This window comes from Acinonyx jubatus, chromosome D3, assembly GCF_027475565.1.
Source record: "Acinonyx jubatus isolate Ajub_Pintada_27869175 chromosome D3, VMU_Ajub_asm_v1.0, whole genome shotgun sequence".
NCBI classification, from domain to species: domain Eukaryota; kingdom Metazoa; phylum Chordata; class Mammalia; order Carnivora; family Felidae; genus Acinonyx; species Acinonyx jubatus.
Genome location: NC_069392.1, coordinates 72058573 through 72076041, shown reverse-complemented (window position 1 = coordinate 72076041; position 17469 = coordinate 72058573). Strand labels below are relative to the sequence as shown.

At 38.9% G+C, this 17469-nt stretch overlaps 1 protein-coding gene across 4 annotated transcripts in view; it reads left to right on the top strand.

The window, feature by feature from the left end:
* Window positions 1-13647, top strand: part of CCDC68 (coiled-coil domain containing 68) — a 48888-nt gene extending 35241 nt beyond the window's left edge. For 2 of the 4 annotated variants that reach the window (XM_027069009.2, XM_015079027.3), the window contains exons 10-12: window positions 1294-1377; window positions 10822-10898; window positions 13181-13647. In XM_027069009.2, the coding sequence (XP_026924810.1) occupies window positions 1294-1377; window positions 10822-10898; window positions 13181-13238 (219 nt within the window). In that variant the 3' untranslated portion in view covers window positions 13239-13647. Of the gene's footprint in view, window positions 1-1293; window positions 1378-1943; window positions 2109-2215; window positions 5718-10821; window positions 10899-13180 lie in introns of those variants that run through there. The other 2 variants (XR_008291474.1, XR_008291473.1) reach the window with 2 other exon arrangements.
* Window positions 13648-17469: the final 3822 nt, after the last annotated feature.

The following is a 17469-nucleotide window of genomic DNA, read 5'->3' as shown; positions in this document are numbered from 1 at the left end:
GTAGATGGGATGTTTACAGCGCGAAGGCCGAATACAGGCAGCTTGTCTGGACCTTACAAGCAGTGAGATTCTTCTCCCCGCTGACATTTCCTTTTTATTCCCAGGCAGCATGACCCTGTGTTCAATGCCTTCTTTTGTCTCTATGTCAACACCTGTAGCGTTCTCAATGAAGATATTTGGGAAATTGTGTTTAACTGCTCTTTAGTTGTTTCCATGATTTTTTAAAAGGGGTTCTGAGCCAGAGAATGTACGCTGTTTTTTTAGACGATTTTGGAGGTTAGAAGATTCAGCCCTTTCTGAGGACATGATGATCTGTTTTTATAACCTCATAAACAGCAAATTTACTTAGTAGGTGTGTGGGGACAGGGGTGTAGCCCGGCCATTCTTCTCTGGAAACGTCTTGGCAGGTGAAAGAGAAGAGGTAATTGAGGTAGCAGCCAGATGGACGGTGGGTTGTGTACGCATGCAGTTTATTTCGAGATATCTATTGATCTGGTTTGAGGGCTCTGCTTTAGACTTAAAATTAGACCTTCCATCATTTTTTACTACCCAATATTTGTGTCCAAAAGGAATCCTCCCGAATACCTCTCATACCACCCCGACACAAATAAAACAGTTGGCCAGGACCTCACCAAAAGCGCGGAGAATTGAGTCATGGCACTTGAGAGCCCGGAGGGACTTAGAGGGTATCCCAGATTCTCATTTTCCAGATGAGAAAGCTGAGGCTCAGCGTAGTTCAGTGACAGAAATGACAGGGGCGGAATCGGCCTTAGAACCCCTGGGTTTATTCTCTTCCCGCTCTGTTCTCGTCTTCATACCCCACCTCCCCAGTTCCTCATTGTTTCTGGGCAGATGGTTTTCTTCCCAAGCAAAGCAGGCTCAGCTCGTGATGCCTCAGGCTGACCAGATCTCTGCCTCGGGGAGCTTCCCCGTGCCAGGCGGTGGCCTTGTGTGACAGCCACCCACCTCTGTACCCTCAGTAGGAAAACGTTATGCGGTGGAGACAGAGAGTGATGGCCAAAGCTGCTTCCCACAGGATGCGTGCACGCTGGATTCGGTTTAAACAGGTTTTCCAAAGATGACAGTGTCTAATAGGACTGCCCACGTGCTCTCCTCCCCAGGTGCCAATGTGCCCTGCTATTTCCTGCAACCTGCTGAGCCCGCTAATGCTTTGGGATTTAATTTTTTAACTTGATGGGTGCCAGTTGACCCTAAAAACCTGTGCAATTTCTGACTTAAGTAACTTCCCTGTTGTCTGACGAGATTCTTCCAATTGTGTTTCCTAATTCTTAGATGGAAGGATTAAAAACTAATTTGAAAGAACAAGATAAAAGGATTGAAAATCTGAAAGAAAAAGTTAACATACTTGAAGCCCAGGTAAGGAGGGAATGTGATGTATATTTCAGTATGATTGATTGCGGGTGAGTGTGTGTGTGGGTTCTCGGTGTCTCCATGAGCCTGTGTGTGGATGTGTCGTGTGTGCTCGTGTGCCACTGTGACACAGTGAGTCTGTGTGTGCACGGGTGTGTGTGTCATTGTTCCTGAGTATCTCTGTGTGAGTGCACTTGTGTCTGTGTGTATATATGAGCGTCTTTTTGTGAGTGTGGGTAGATGTGTGTCTTCTATGCATAAGAAATTATAGATTTGTGGGAGAGGTACTCTTAATAACATTAAAGTATTAAACATTATTTTATAACATTAAATACTATTAAATAACTGTGGAAAGCTCACCCAAATATTCCAGAATGCTTGCTATATTGGGGAGATACAAAATAACATGTGGACGTGAATTAGAAGCCTGGTCAAGACCACCTTGTGTGAATTCAGACCCAGCCAGGTAGCTGGCTTTGCTGTCTTACATCTTTGTCTCTTTCCTGCCCTGAGATGTCCTTTTTCCTCCTCTTTTTTTTTTTTTAATTTTTTAATGTTTACTTACTTTTGAGAGAGACAAACAGAGTGTGAGCAGGTGATGGGCAGAGAGAGGGAGACGCAGAATCCAAAGCGGGCTCCAGGCTGTCAGTGCAGAGCCTGATGTGGGGCTCAAACTCACAAACCACAGGATCTTGACCTGAGCCAACGTCGGACGCTTAACCGACTGAGCCACCCAGGTGCTCCTCTCTTTCCTCATTTATCTTTCACATCGATCGCGGCTTCCACCCTTTGCATCAGGGCTCACCCACTTCAAGAAGCCTGTTGTAATTTTCTTATTTTTCAGTGTTTTGAAACCTGAAGCCTAGCATAACGCTTCATAATTTACCATCAGAAACGTGCTTTTCTTCCCACCCACTCATCTCCGCTTCACTAGGGAAGCCCTTTATAGACTTTCGGCTACAGACCCAGGCTCCGGCTGTGCCCCACCTCCCAGCAAGTGCAGCAAAGCCCACACAGAGGTGGCTGGAGTGCCCAAGATGCCACAGCTGCGTCCACCTGGGCTCTAGCCGGTGCTCAGGGCCACCGCTTCCTTCTCTGTCAGAGACTCATCATTCGCCGCCTGGACGGGTCAGCTTTTCTACTTCATTCTTCTGTGCTTCGACTTCCTGCCACGCACTCCTGTCCCAAGGAACACAGAGACGCTCTGACTTCCACTAGATTTCTCCTCCTCTCTGGGGGCTTTTCTCCCCCCACAGGGTAGCCCAGGGAGGAGCCGCACCACCATACTCCCAGCACACTGCCACACCGTTTCTCGCACCACCGTGTTCTTTCTGCTTTCCCCAAACAAATCATAATAACGTGAAGAGGCCGTAAATATGTTTACATCTTAACTTTTGTAACCATTGCCGTGTTTTGCCATGTCGACCTTCCCAGAGGACCACTGTTCTCTCTGTCCTGGAGGTTGGGGCCTCGAAGCCTCGGGCTTTTCTTAGATTTTCACCTTCTTTAGGTTACACGTGACTGGTTGATAAAAATACTTGCATCTCTGTGCAGCTGAAAAATGCAACGATTTTTCTGGAATAATTGGTTCAAAACTGGTTTCCCCTCCAGTGCCCAGTAACGGCTGGTCAGTCTCAAGGGGCCTCAGATGATGGGATTCATACCCCTTTGAGCCTCTTCCTCCCAAGAAAGGTATCTAAGGGTATTTCCTCACAGCTTTGTGTACTTTTGGCAAACATTTTGGCAAATGTTACTTGAGAGAATATTTTTTCTTTTATGATTTGTATGTAACTAATATATAGTCATTCTTTTCTATATAAATAAAGAAATATGGATAGCCAAATATAATAAGAAAATTATGCAAACCTGCCATCCATGAGTCAGCACAGTTGTGTATATCTGTTTTTCTATGGGACTCTTATGTGCCTGGTACATATGTGTGCATAGGTATTAAACATATAGACTATTTATGGCATAATGTCTATATCACTGTATTTTTATTTATTTAATTTATTTAATTTTAAATGTTTATTTATTTTCGAGAGAGAGAGAGGTAGACAGGGAGGGGTGGGGAGAGACGGGGACAGAGGATCCGAAGCAGGCTCTGTGCTGACAGCAGAGAGCCTGATGCAGGGCTCCAACTCATCAACTGTGAGATCATGATCCGAGCTGAATTCGTACACGTAACCAACTGAGCCACCCAGGAGCCCCTATTTCATTGTATTTTTAAGCTTTTATTCATTTCACTCATTTGCTCACATCATCAATCTTGTAGTTAATTCTAGAAGTACCTATTGAGTGGCTACTATGATGTAGATGCTAAGGCAGGGAAAACAATATTGAATAAAATAGACATAAGTGAGCCCTGCACTCTGGACTTTACTGCCTAGAGAGGGAGACAGACACATAAATGAACACGTAACTTGCAATATTTTGGAAGCATTCTGCCAGAAAAGAACAAGATATTCTGAGAGAGAACACCTGGATAGAAGATTTAGATTGGTGGGTGGGAGCAAGCTCTCTAAGAAAATGAGTTTTAATCTGAGCTTAGTGGAAAACTGGGTGGTAGGGCAGGTCAGGCAGAAGGACAGGGAGCCATTGTGATTGCTTCTAATCCGAGAGTGGTATGTAATAGCATGGAATGACATTGGAAAAGTAGGAAGAGACCATGCCGAGGAGTCTTTTTCTCTATATAGCAATATATCAAGAAGTCTATGCTTACCAAACAAATTTCATTTGTATTATCTTTAAATGGCCACTATATTGATCTACAATAATTTAATTAACTCACTCCTTTTTGTTGGACCTTAGATTGTTTTTCAGTATTACAATTGTGGGGTTTTTGTTGTTGTTTTGTTTTGTTTTGAATTTTTTTAATGTTTATTTATTTTTGAGAGAGAGAGACAGAGCATGAGCAGGGAGGGGCAGAGAGAGAGGGAGACACAGAATCTGAAGCAGTCTCCAGGTTCCAAACTGTCAGCACAGAGCCCGATGTGGGGCTTGAACTCATGAACTGAGAAATCATGACCTGAGCAGAAGTCGGACGCTTAACCAACGGAGCCACCCAGGCACCCCTCAGTATTGCTTTTGTAAACAACACTGAATTCAACATCTTTATACAAAGATCACTAATCATTTATATATTTACTTCCTTCCTTAAGATAAATTTTTAGAAGTGGAATTGGTAACTCAGAGTATATCCATTTTTAAGGTTTTTGATAATGTGTTCTCTGACTTCTAGGTTTCTGCAAGATCAGTCATCTCCCTCAGTGGCCACAGGCCCACCTGCAGCTGCCTCTGCTCGGGCAGTCAACAGTCCTTCAGTCCTCATATTTCCAATCTTCTGATAGTCTTTTTCCCCCCTCTCTATTACTAAGGGATTTTAATACATAGAAATCATTTGTTATTATTTTAATAAAATATAAGAAGGGGGAGATGATAAACACATGTTCTCAGATTCCCATTTTGGACTGGGAATCTCATTTAAATCCAAGTTTACATGTAATTCATGAAGTTTGGTGTGAGGTAGGGATCTAACTTTTTAGTTGTCTCACTTTACTGAGAAGTCTGGGCTTTTTTCATGCATTTGAAATGCCTTTTATCCTAAACTGAAGTTTCATGTTGGAAATCTGTTCCAATGGTGTATCTGCCTGTTTTGGCTCCAGTGCCCTCTTGCTTTACTCACTGCACTTTGGTAATACATTTTAATTGGAGAGATTACCTGTCTCTGGGCTTTCACTGCATTGTGGTTCTGGGTTCTGGGTCAGACGTAATGAAGTGCCAGCTGTCATCACAGGATCAAGGTATCAATGGTACTACCAGAACAATGTATTTGTTTCCAGTGTACTCTGTTTCTATTTTCTCAAAAATTCAGCAAATAATTGCTGATTAGCCACTTGGTATGATATGAGAAAGCAACAGATTTGTTCCCCTCATGGAAACTTCTTGGTTGGCCACAGACTCTTTGCAGTGATGTGAAAGCACCTCTCAATACTGTCTCAGATTCTCTGTAGATAGCTTGATTCAAGCCACTATATATTAATGTTTTCTTTTACAAAAAGGCTTCAAACTATGGCACTATTGGATGAATGTCTTTATATATTCTCAAAATTTATTATCTTCTGTAGATAAATCTTTTCCTTCACAGCAAGGAATTTTACAGTAACCACTTCAGCTTTATAAAGTCCAAACCACATGAATTTAATTTATCCATCAAATAGTTATGTGTCTTTATGATGTACCAGGAAATGTTTCAAATGTTGAGTATATGGGTAATGCACAGAACAGACTGTCCCTGACCTCATCTAGCTTATACTTTATTTGAAAATACAGATAATCGGGGCGCCTGGGTGGCTCAGTCGGTTGAGCGGCTGACTTCGGCTCAGGTCACGATCTCGCGGTCCGTGAGTTCGAGCCCCGCGTCGGGCTCTGTGCTGACAGCTTGGAGCCTGGAGCCTGTTTCAGATTCTGTGTCTCCCTCTCTCTGACCCTCCCCAACTCGTGCTCTGTCTCTCTCTGTCTCAAAAATAAATAAATGTTAAAAAAAATACAGATAATAACACACAAACAAGTAAATAAACAATTGGGGAGAATAAGTGTTCTGAAAAATGTAGAATATGACAATATGTTAGAGAGTGATGGGAATCAGGAAAAGCATCTCTGGACCTGTGATATTTGACCACATACTTGAATTTAGTGAGTGCTTGAGCCATGGTTAGCCTATTTCTGGTCTGGTCCTAGTCAGTGATTATTATGAAGTTCTTAACTGGGATGATATATGCAGGGGTAGGCTGGCATTCACTGCAAATTTAAGACCGCTGCCTATTTTAGAATCCATTATATAACAGGATGAATTGATTCCATTTATAAAAAGTGGTCACCTGAGCTTGAACAACCTGTGTAAGCACATCACCAGTCTAAACCACACAGACAGCATAGTTTTCTCATCCATACCAGAAGCATTCATCTCTTTTTAGGCATGCTTACATGCTTCATTTTATTTAATCCTCAAAACTACTCTGGGAGAAAGTTATTACTACATTTCATAACTGATTAAACTGAGATTCAGAGAAGTTAAGAAACTCGTTCAACATCACTTTGCTGCATTGGAGTCTTCTTGCCTTGGAAGCACCTGCTCCCCTCCCCCCATCACCACCACAAAATCTGTTTATCTGAGTGATTAACTTAAGTGTGTGCTCAGGGGGTGTGTATGTGCATGTGCTTATATTAATGTGTGAAATATATGTGTGTACATACATTATGTGTTTAGAAATGAAGTCATTAAATTTGCCAGACCTTTTACATTTATTTTAGTCATGGTCACATTTCCTATATTAAAATGATTTTCATTTTCCAATTTTTTGAGTCATGGTAACAAATACTTTTCTTGGTAACAAATACTTTTTTCTGTGACATTCTTTCTGTTCTAGCAGGGTATTTTTCCCCGCTCTCTGCAAGGGAGATATATACACTCATATAACTCTATTCTTTAAAAAAACAATCTTTGGGGTGTCTGAGTGGCTCAGTAAGTTAAGCATCAGACTCTTGATTTCAGCTCAGGTCATGATCTCATGGTTCATGGGATTGTGCCCCTCGTCGGGCTCTGTGCTTAAAGGACAGAGCCTGCATGGGATTCTCTCTCTCCCTCTCTCTCTCTCTGCTCCTTTCTGCTTGTGCTCTCTCTCTCTCTGTCTCTCTCTCAAAATAAATAAATAAATAAATATTAAAAAGATTTGAGGTTTAAAAAATTTTTTTAATATCACTGGAAAATTTCCTGCTTAACTCTACCAAAAATATGTTTCTTTCTACTTTTGTATGATATCTTTATCATCTTAATCTTCAGCTCTGACATTCCTCTCACATTTCATGCATTTCATGCATTTTTAGCTTCCTCACTAATGACCTGCTGATAGGGAAATGTGTCTTCAGAAATTATACCATTTTCTAAACATTGAAGATTATCTTATTTTATATAGCCATCATCATCCCTAACATTTAATTTAACAAGAATGTGTTGGTAGAAAGTATGCAAAAAATTAGGCTCTCTTGTAAAATCATGTCAATAAACTATCCTTGGATAGAGTCATAAAAAAGCAGACATATTCTGGTCATTGATTTGTAGTTTTGTAAAGTAACGATGTAATAAAACTTGTGGATATGGCTGTTCTAATTAAAGGAAAAACTATGAAAGCCCATGAATCAAAAATAAGTATCTAAATCTAGCCAATGAAATAAATCAGCATGGAAGTTGAGATAAATGAAAATAAAGACAGTCTAATAGGATAACTCCTATGCTTTTGCACTGTTTGGTACTCAGCAACTTGAGAAACTAGGAATTCGTTTTGGACAAAATCCCAGTAGCCTCTACGTAATTGTCCAGCCTGGATTATTTTAGTATTTGTTCTCATCATGATGTGATTTGAATTGCTTCCTAACTTGCAGAGTATTGTATACAGAGGAGTTTTTCTCAGCAACATACTTGGTCAATGATATGTGCCTACACTTGTTTGGAGTGTATATTAGCTTTACCTCCATTATACAAGGAACATCTTTATTGTCAGTTTCTTAAATCTGAAGTACATTTCCTACATGAGACTTTAGTTAAGTGCTTGACTCTTGAAACGTCACAGTGAATGATCAATGTGTGTGAAGACTTTTGTTCCATTTTTTAGTTATTATGCAGTACAGATGCTGAGGGATATGGAGGGGCAAAATCCACATCTTGTCTCAGCTTTCCTTACTTCAATGGTTCTTCATCTTTTTTAAAAATTATTTTAAATTTTATTGAAATCCAAGTTAGTTAACATGTAGCGTAATAATGATTTCAGGAGAATTTAGTGATTCATCACTCACATATAACACCCAGTGCTCATATCAACAAGCGCCCTCCTTAATGCCCATCCCCCATCTAACCCATCCCCCCACCTACCACTCCTCCAGCAACCCTCCGTTTGTTCTCTGTATAAGAGTTTCTTATGGTTTGCCTCCCTCTATGTTTTTATCTTAGTTTCTTCATCTTAGCAGCACATTAGAATTACCTATGGAGTCTTGAAAAGTCTTGAACCCATACTGCAACAAAGTTAAACAGAATCTCTCGGATGAGACTCTAGATTCATTAGTTTTTAAATCTCTCCAGATAATTCCAATATACAACCAACACTGAAAACCAGCACTTTAGTTCAGTGGTTCTCAAACTTGAACAGACGTCAGAGTCATCTTAAAACACATAAACACTTAAAACTTTAAGAAGTGAGCTTCTTAAAACACATTCCTTGGCTACCCTGGGTTTCTCAATAGGTCTTATTGGAGATTGAGGGTATGTAGTTCTAGTAAGTTCTCAGGTGACGCTGATATTGCTGATATCCCAAGATCACACTTTAAGAACCTTTTTCTCCCTTCTTTTCCACCTAGGCCATTTCATTTTGTCTTCAAGGTCCAGCTGAAATCTCCTTGTGTATGAAAATATCATAAATTATTCTGCTCACTGATTTCTGTTATACCTTTTACATAGTGATTACCTACTGCCTCTGGAATCTCCTGAACTTTTTATTTCTCATTTTTTAATGTTTACATGTTTGTTTTATCACTTCCACCATGCTGTGTATACTGTATACTGGAAAGGAAGATCCATGCTTTCTTGTGCGTCTTCACATTCCCTCTGCCCATGGGTTGGTGCTATAGACATGGCAGAAACTAATTGGATAGATGGATGAATAGGTGGATGGATGCAGATTAATTATTGATTAATTTCCTGACGGTTTCCTTTCTTCTGTTTCATGTTTATCAGACCTGAAATCCCTTCAGAAATCATTGAATCTCTGTGTCTCCTGGGGCTCACCATTTACTTATTTGTAATATAAGGAGGCTGAGCTAATTCTTCTGGTTACAGAAAAAGAACACCTTTCAGGGAAAAGAGCACAGGATTTGGAGTCACACAGGATTGCATAAAGCTTGCACATTTGAACAGAGTCCTGCATATACAATGTGTGGGTTATCAGAAACAAGTTACCTAAACAATTTGAGTTTTGCCAGCCTTATTTCTTTAATATGCATAAGAATAAAAGTTATCAAAGAATAGATATATGGAAAGCACCTGGAAAAAGTCTTGACATTTGCTAGGCATGCATAACTATTAAACCTCTGGCTTCCATGAAAATTCTAACATGTTTCCCCAAAACATGCATTTTCGTGTTGGCTTGCTCCAAACCATCTGGTGGACTTGTAGGAAATACCTTTTAAACTTCAATTATATGACACTTTAGCTTCTTAATTTCCTAATAGGTATTGGAGCTGGTGTATTACTGTTCTTTTAAAGCTATAGCACCCCCTGTCAACCTCCCACCGAGCCACCCTTCAGTCCCAGACCCTACTATACTGGTGTATCCTTTAAACACCTCTGGCTTGCCAGTGCAGCCAACTGACAACTGTGAGCATGATGCTTTGCTGTTTTAAGTCTCATTTTCCAGATCTGTTGAATGAATGTGCTTGGTGTGACTATGCTGTAGAGGAGACAGTGGCACTGCAGCAGAAGGACATGACTTTGAACCCTGGTTCTGCCAGGAACAAGACGTTGGGCACTTAAGCTCTTTGGACCTCAGTTTTTAGTTATAAAAATGGTACTTGGACTAGAAAATCTTAAGTCTTAAGAATCTGTGCCAGACACTGGGCACAGTACATATTGAATATCTCATTTCAGAACCTGCGAAGAAAAAAACGATGATTCCACTTTACAGATGAGGACATTGGGCTCAGAGAGGTTAGGCAAACTAAGGTCACAAAGCTATCAAGTGGCTGTGCTAGGATTTGTACCTGAGAAATGAAACTGTTGCCTTCCTTATTATCAGCCATTGCATTATCTCCCAGAATTATAAGAGATTTAAAATATTATGATCATATGAGATTTTTCTTCCAACGACTTCAACATGGTAGGCAAGACATGTATTATTTACCACTAGTATAGAGATCAAGAAACGGAGGCTTCAGTGAGAAAATTGAGGCTAAAAATGCCATGAACTATATGGTAAAGAACAGATGGTGCTTATTTTCATGGAGTTTATAATCAAGAGATTGCACAAGAAAGACAAACATGTAATAAATATTGTGGGTGTCTTTAACAAGGTTCTTTAATAAAGTTATTTTGTGAAGTTCTTTGCAACTCTTTCTACATAAAAGAAACTGTAAAATCAAACATAGTTCAGCTGTTGAATTTCAGAGGCTAATGTAGAATACTCTATTTTAATCCCTTGGAAAAGTATGCACTCTTCAAGATGTTTTTGTAATTTCAGAGATTATAGTGACTCTCAACTGGCTACATTCTGTGTTTTAATAGAGTGACTGAAACAACAAGCTTACTGCCAAGGAGTGATGTAGGTGGTGGGTTGATCAGAAGTATTAAGCATGTGGCTAATCAATGTGCTACCTATGTAATGTTTTTTTTTTTTTTCACTTTAGAATAAAGAACTAAAAACCAAGGTGGCACTTTGGTCTGAAACTCCTAGAACAACAGTATCCAAGGGTGTCTCTACAAGGTAAGTTTTTTCTTCCCCCACTGCCATCTGCCTTCACAGCTTTGTTGAACATTCATTCATGAATGTTGGCATCTATCCCACTTGAGAAATATTCCAATCTATTAATACTTATGTAATCACTTGTTTACTGTCTGTTTCCCAGTTCTTGAGAACTGGACCTGTGTTATTCAGCATTGAATCCTCAAAGCCTAACATATAAATACTTACTGAATAAATGAATGAATAAATTTAGATATCTTTTCTTGCTTTGTGCCATAAAACAAGCCAGGTATCTGTTTCAACTCTTTCTACAAGCAGTGCACATCATCTTCCTTATTGTCCTTGTTTTTCTGTTACTCCTGTTTTCTGTAGCATTGATGAACACTTTAATTATAAGTTGTATTTATTTAAATGTCCATGACTGTATCTCAAACCAGGTAGATTGTAAATGTCAAGAAGGCAGGAATGGTTCCTTGTATTTCACTTTATTTCCTGCATTGCTAAGGGCAAGAGTCTTCAATAACTACCTAATAATAACTGAATCAAGCAATGATAATGACCCACTACAGCAATCAAAACGATAGTTGAAACCATCAAAGTCACTTTATAATGGTGACAGAATCTGAAGTGACAAGTTGTAAAAAAAGAAAAAAAAAGACTTCTGGGCTCAATTCTTATTTCCATAATACTCTATGAAATTATCACTTAAAAGAAAACATAGTCTGTAATTACATGAATCATTTAAAAAGTGATTAAAAACTTCCTGTTCTAGCAGCTTTTGAATTTCCCAGTCTAATCCCTCTAGGGCAGAAGCCTGTTTTCTGAAACTCTCTTCTGTTCAGTGCCTGAGGTAGAAAATCAGGCCCTCTGTGATGAGTATCAGTCCAAGAATTCAGGTGGGTCCATCTCCCTTGGCAGAACTCCCTGCAGCCTTGCTTCCCTTTGCTAATGATATATGTAATGAGAGATGAGATGAAGCCATTCTGAATAGATTCTTCTAAAATTGTCAGTCCCCCTGATGCAAAGTTATCCACTTTTTGGCCAGTAGCCCTGAAACTTCCAATAAAGAAAAGAAATTAAGCCCCAGAAATATTACAGGAGGAAGTGAAATACCCACATTTCAGAAGCAGTGAGAGAAGTAGTCACTTCAGTGGGGGAAGAAATGAGTCCAGAACAGAAGAGCAAGCATGACTTTCCAAGGAAAAGACAATTGATTTTTTTATTCCCTTACCAGATACCAGTCCCCTTGGGGTGGTGAGGCATCAGCTGTTTTGACCCCGTAGGGAACGCAGCCAGAGTGGAGTGAAGGAGAGATCAACTGCTTGTCTATTGTAACTACTCCAGTATTGAATGCAGAGACTCTAGCCCGTACACAGGGAATGTGCTGGAAAGAATGACTTCTATGGCCAATTCTTTAGTTGTAGTAAATTCATTGTTAAACATCTTTTAGTTTTAAAGATTTCTTTTCTTTCTATGACTTGGTAGGTCTCATGTTTACAAAATGAAATATGGCCAATTGGCTGCTTTGAGAACGTAAGTGGTAGTATGATGTGGTAATTCTGGGTTCACCCATATGCAGTGGAATTATAACTCAAGGGAGAGATTGGAGTAGAAAAGCAGCTGTTCAGGGGGAAAATCATATGCATTTAAAAATTAATCCAGGCAAATCTCTTTAATTACCCACAAAATATAATTCTGTATCTCTCAGTAAATACTAAAAAGCAAGGTGGTGTCTTTGAGCGTTAAAACATATAGATGTTAACACCAGAAAGGGTGTTTGCTGGAGATTCAGGGTCATGTTCTTAGACAAAAACAGCAACAACAAAATGCACATACAAACGTGTGTGTGTGTGTATACACACATATATACATACATATATATTGTAAATACTGGAATCACACAGTGAGGGGAGAAGTTCAGACTTGAGAAGCCCACAGGACTCAAACATCCTGGCAGGAGGGTTGATTCGTGTTTCCTGTCTCCAGGTCACTCCAATGCATGCCTTCACTGCATGGAATGGCAGATATAGTCTCTAATTCTCTCTCACTTCCCCTCTTCCTCACTCTTGTCCCTCTACAACTAGCTGAATTTACATAAGTTAGATGCTTCCACAGTATGATTCTATCATGTCTCATGGGGAATTAGTCAGTCAACCAATTAACCACCAGATCTCTTAGATTAAAGCAATTAGTTCATATTTGGTCGTATAGCGGTGGTGGAGATGGAAACGGTGGTGCTACACCAATTATATCACTAAAGTTTAGTGTGCTCTCTATCAATAATTATTTGATCTTTTCTATAGTGAATTGAAGACTGAAGGCACTACGCCCTATCTGATGTTGATCAGGCTCCAGAAATGAGCTGACTAGCTGAAGATCTCAATAAGAAAGATCACTATGTGGGTCTTATTTATTCCTTGAAACACAGACTAAATGTGCAAGTTAAAATGGCTCACTGGCAGTATTCAATGGGATTTATTATACGTCAACGGCTCTGCAGGAAGAGGACACTCCAGAAAATCAAACAAATGTACATTCAAGGCAAGGAACTCTTCCTTCAAAACTTAGTGAATGGGTGAAGAGACCTGGGGCATTTGATGGAAGATGAATTTTGCTTTAAACTTCAAAAAGAATCAATATTTTTTGCAGATTTTTGCTGAAGGGAGTGGTTTAAGGTTGCCAACTATAACCTTCTGATAGTGGTTTTTATGTACATAAATGGAAGAGTATATGTACATGTGTGTGAATAAATGATATATTTTAAAGTTAACTTTGAATAACAAGAAATATCCTAACATGAATTTATAAATTCATCTCCTGACCTATCGTGAGTAAGAGAGTTATTCTCTATGGCATTATGGGCAGGAGAAGTAGGTTCTTTTTAGCTAATTCCCCAATCTATGCAGCCCTCCATTGCTAAGAATCACGGCATTTTACCGCACCTCTGGAAGCCATTGTTCTTCAGCTGGGACTGAGAATTGGTTGCGAGAGATAACCCACAAGTAAGCATGAAGAAATGCAGTTTGTGACTCTGACCTGGTGCCTAATTTTCTTTATAAGATTCATTGTATTAGCTGAGAAAATATTTGGGGGAAAGAATAGGAACACAATGCTGTCAGCTCACACCTTCACAAAAATATGTGTATTGTGGGTTAAGAGGAACAGTGGCTACTGTCTATAGCTGGGAAGATTCTCCATCCATCATATGTCCAGTGCCTTGGTGAAAGTGTGCTTGCATTTTGATACAGGCATTCATCACAGGTGAGTTTGTGCTTGCTATGAGGAAAACCAGACTCTAAGTTGTAGAAGTGCAAACGGGCTAACAGGATAGAAGGCACTTGCACTAAATGAATAATGGGCAGACTTAGCCCTGCTGAAGGGTGAATTACTTGTAAGCCTTTTGATTATCCTCTCTGGTGTATGACTGTAAACATTTTCTCAGGAAAGCTGCTTCAAGCCTCTCAATGTGGAATGTGAAATATCAGTATTATCTATGAAATATTTAAAAATACATTCAAATGAGATTAAGTGACGCATTTATAAATTCATTGACGTACTGTAATCCTTGAAATGTTGCGTAACTATATGTGTGCATTTCGTGAATCACGTTTTTATTGCTTGCTGGTTTTTCAGATGTAGTTATTTAATAGCATTTATGACACGGCTCCGATACCAGGAACAATTCTAAGTACTTTACCTGTATTAATTGCTTTAATCTACCCAAAAGACCTCAAAAGCAAGTCATACTATTATTACCATCTCACAGGGGTGGATGCTGTGAGGTCTGGTAATTTTCCCTGCTGCTACAATGGAGCGAGGATTTGGACCTCTTGATTTGGCTGTCAGTATTCCTTCTACCTGCTCGCTTGATGGTCTGAGATACTCCCACACTATAGAAATGCTTTTTCTTTTTGCTACTTTAATGAAACAGCTTCCTTGTTTCACAGGATCTGCACCATCCTGTGACAGAAAGAACCTTTACTCATAAAGTAAATATTTTCCTGCAATAAGTTGGCCTTTCACCTACTTCAACTACCCTCATAAGAACATAGTTCAGAACAACTTGCTAAAAATCTTCTAATTTTACATTTATTATCATGACCTTATACCACATGGAAGACGTTTTGGCAGTGTATTTTCAGGCACATTTGTGGGAGATTGGGATCATGAATTCTGCTTCAAGCATTTGTAGTGTAGTGTGTGAATTCACTTTTCACCTGGTGATCACTTAGGTTCCTCTTACACCTCAATCACCAAGCTGGATGTTAATAAATGCGAGATTTTGGAATGGATCCATTGAACAGACCTAACAACCAGAATGATTCCCATTAGAATAATGTATTCTAAAGACAAAAATAGGAAGACACTGCTGGATTTAATGTAGGTCTCACTCTGCTCATTTTTGTTTTGTTTTTTGTTTATTTATTCTTTTTTTTAATATGAAATTTATTGTCAAATTGGTTTCCATACAACACCCAGTGCTCATCCCAACAGCTGCCCTCCTCAATACCCATCACCCCCCCTCCCCCCCTCCCTCCCACCCCCCATCAACCCTCAGTTTGTTCTCAGTTTTAAGAGTCTCTTATGTTTTGGCTCCCTCCCTCTCTAACCTTTTTTTTTCCCTTCCCCTCCCCCATGGTCTTCTGTTAAGTTTCTCAGGATCCACATAGGAGTGAAAACATATGGTATCTGCCTTTCTCTGGAGGACTTATTTCACTTAGCATAACATCTTTGAACACGGAAGTACCACTGGATGTGATACGGATAGGAGGTGCTCATGTGCCCTCCATGTTCACCTTGGAATGTTCTTTGGATTTCCTGAGGCTAAGATCAAGCAGTTTCAGCAGCGTAAAAAGATCTGGACTCTTCAAATACAAAACTGTCTTTTTAATAGCATTAGCAGTATCATTTATTTGTCATATATAGATTATTTCCTATATCTTTACTGTCTCAGCTTTTATCATTTGGAATGTTTTTGGAATAAATATTTCTGAGCCATAAAACAAACAATTACAATGGAGAATAAAAAGTATTAATCTGAAAGTAGTATCACACGAGAAATACAGGAAAAGAAATACCAGTTCAGTTTTAGCCTAAATAATTGTGCTTATAATTATACTAATTAATATATTAAATAAGAAGGCCTGAAGTGGACCTTGAAGTGAATATATGAAGGTAGAAATGAAAAGAAACAGTTTCACTTTGATTACATATATCATTACGAATTACCATTAGGAAATGTTCAAGCAACAAAGAGAAACGTTTAAATAATTGGTGTAATACATCTATCTTTTGAATAATTGTTTACAATAAAGAAATTGATATCATATTTTGTTTATTTTTTGTTTTTATTTCTTTTTACATTAAAATTATGATGTATAAGTAGAGGTGCCTGGGTGGCTCAGTTGATTAAGTGTTGACTTCAGCTCAGGTCATGATCCCATGGTTCTTGAGTCTGAGCCCCACATCCGGCTCTGTGCTGACAGCTCAGAGCCTGGAGCCTGTTTTGGATTCTGTGTCTCCCTCCTTCTCTGCCCCTCTCCTGCTTGTGCTCTGCCTGTCTCTCAAAAATAAACATTTTGAAAAAATAAATAAAATAATTATGCATAAGTAAATTAAGCCATTTTTATTTGATTGTTCATGACAATAAAATCCATAATCAATGGATTGGTTTTGCTAGTGAACAGGTAGATGACTCCCTGAATTTTTCTGCTAATTTTTTCTTGGATCCAAATTAATGGGAAAAAGTAATCTATTAATATTTTATTCTGAATATGAAAAAATAGTAGCATTATAAAATTAAGAACACACTTTTCAAATTCTTTCATATTTCTTTACTTTCTTTACCTCTCCTCTGAGCCTGAGGTAATCATAGAATCCTCATCAATATTGATGTAAGGACCCATTCCATCAAGAACTGAAAATTCCTTCAACTAATGTCATAATCATTTTAATTCCTCCCTTCCACCTTTTTTGCTTCCTTCCATTTTTTTGGGGGGTGGGAAATCTTAAGATTCAGTAAAGACTTAGATAATCATATTTAATTGCTGTGTTATTATTAAAATATATACTTATAAGTGTTTAAAAATTGAAGTAGAATTACAGAAAATTGGTATTTATCCTAGGCATGCAAGGTTGGTTTATCATTTGAAAATAAGTCAATGAGTGACACCTGGGTGGCTCAGTTGGTTGAGCTTCTGATTTTGGCTCAGGTCATGATCTCTTAGTTTGTGAGTTCAAGCTCCACATTGAACTCACTGCTGTCAGCACAGAGCCAGCTTCGGATCCTCTGCCCCCCTTGCTCTCTGCCCCTCCCCCTGCTCATTCTGTCTCTCTCTCCCAAAATATTAAAAAAAATCAATGTAAGTAACCATATACACATAATAAAGAAGAAAAATTATATAATTATTTTAATAGGTGAAGAAAAGTATCTGACAAAATTTAACACTCATTCATGATAAAAACTCAGCAAACTGGGAATAAGAAATTTTATCCTTCTGATAAACAGCATTTACAAAAAAGCTTTCAGTTCATATAACTAATGATGAAAGACTAATATTGAGATGCTTGCCCTCACCACTTTTCTTAAACA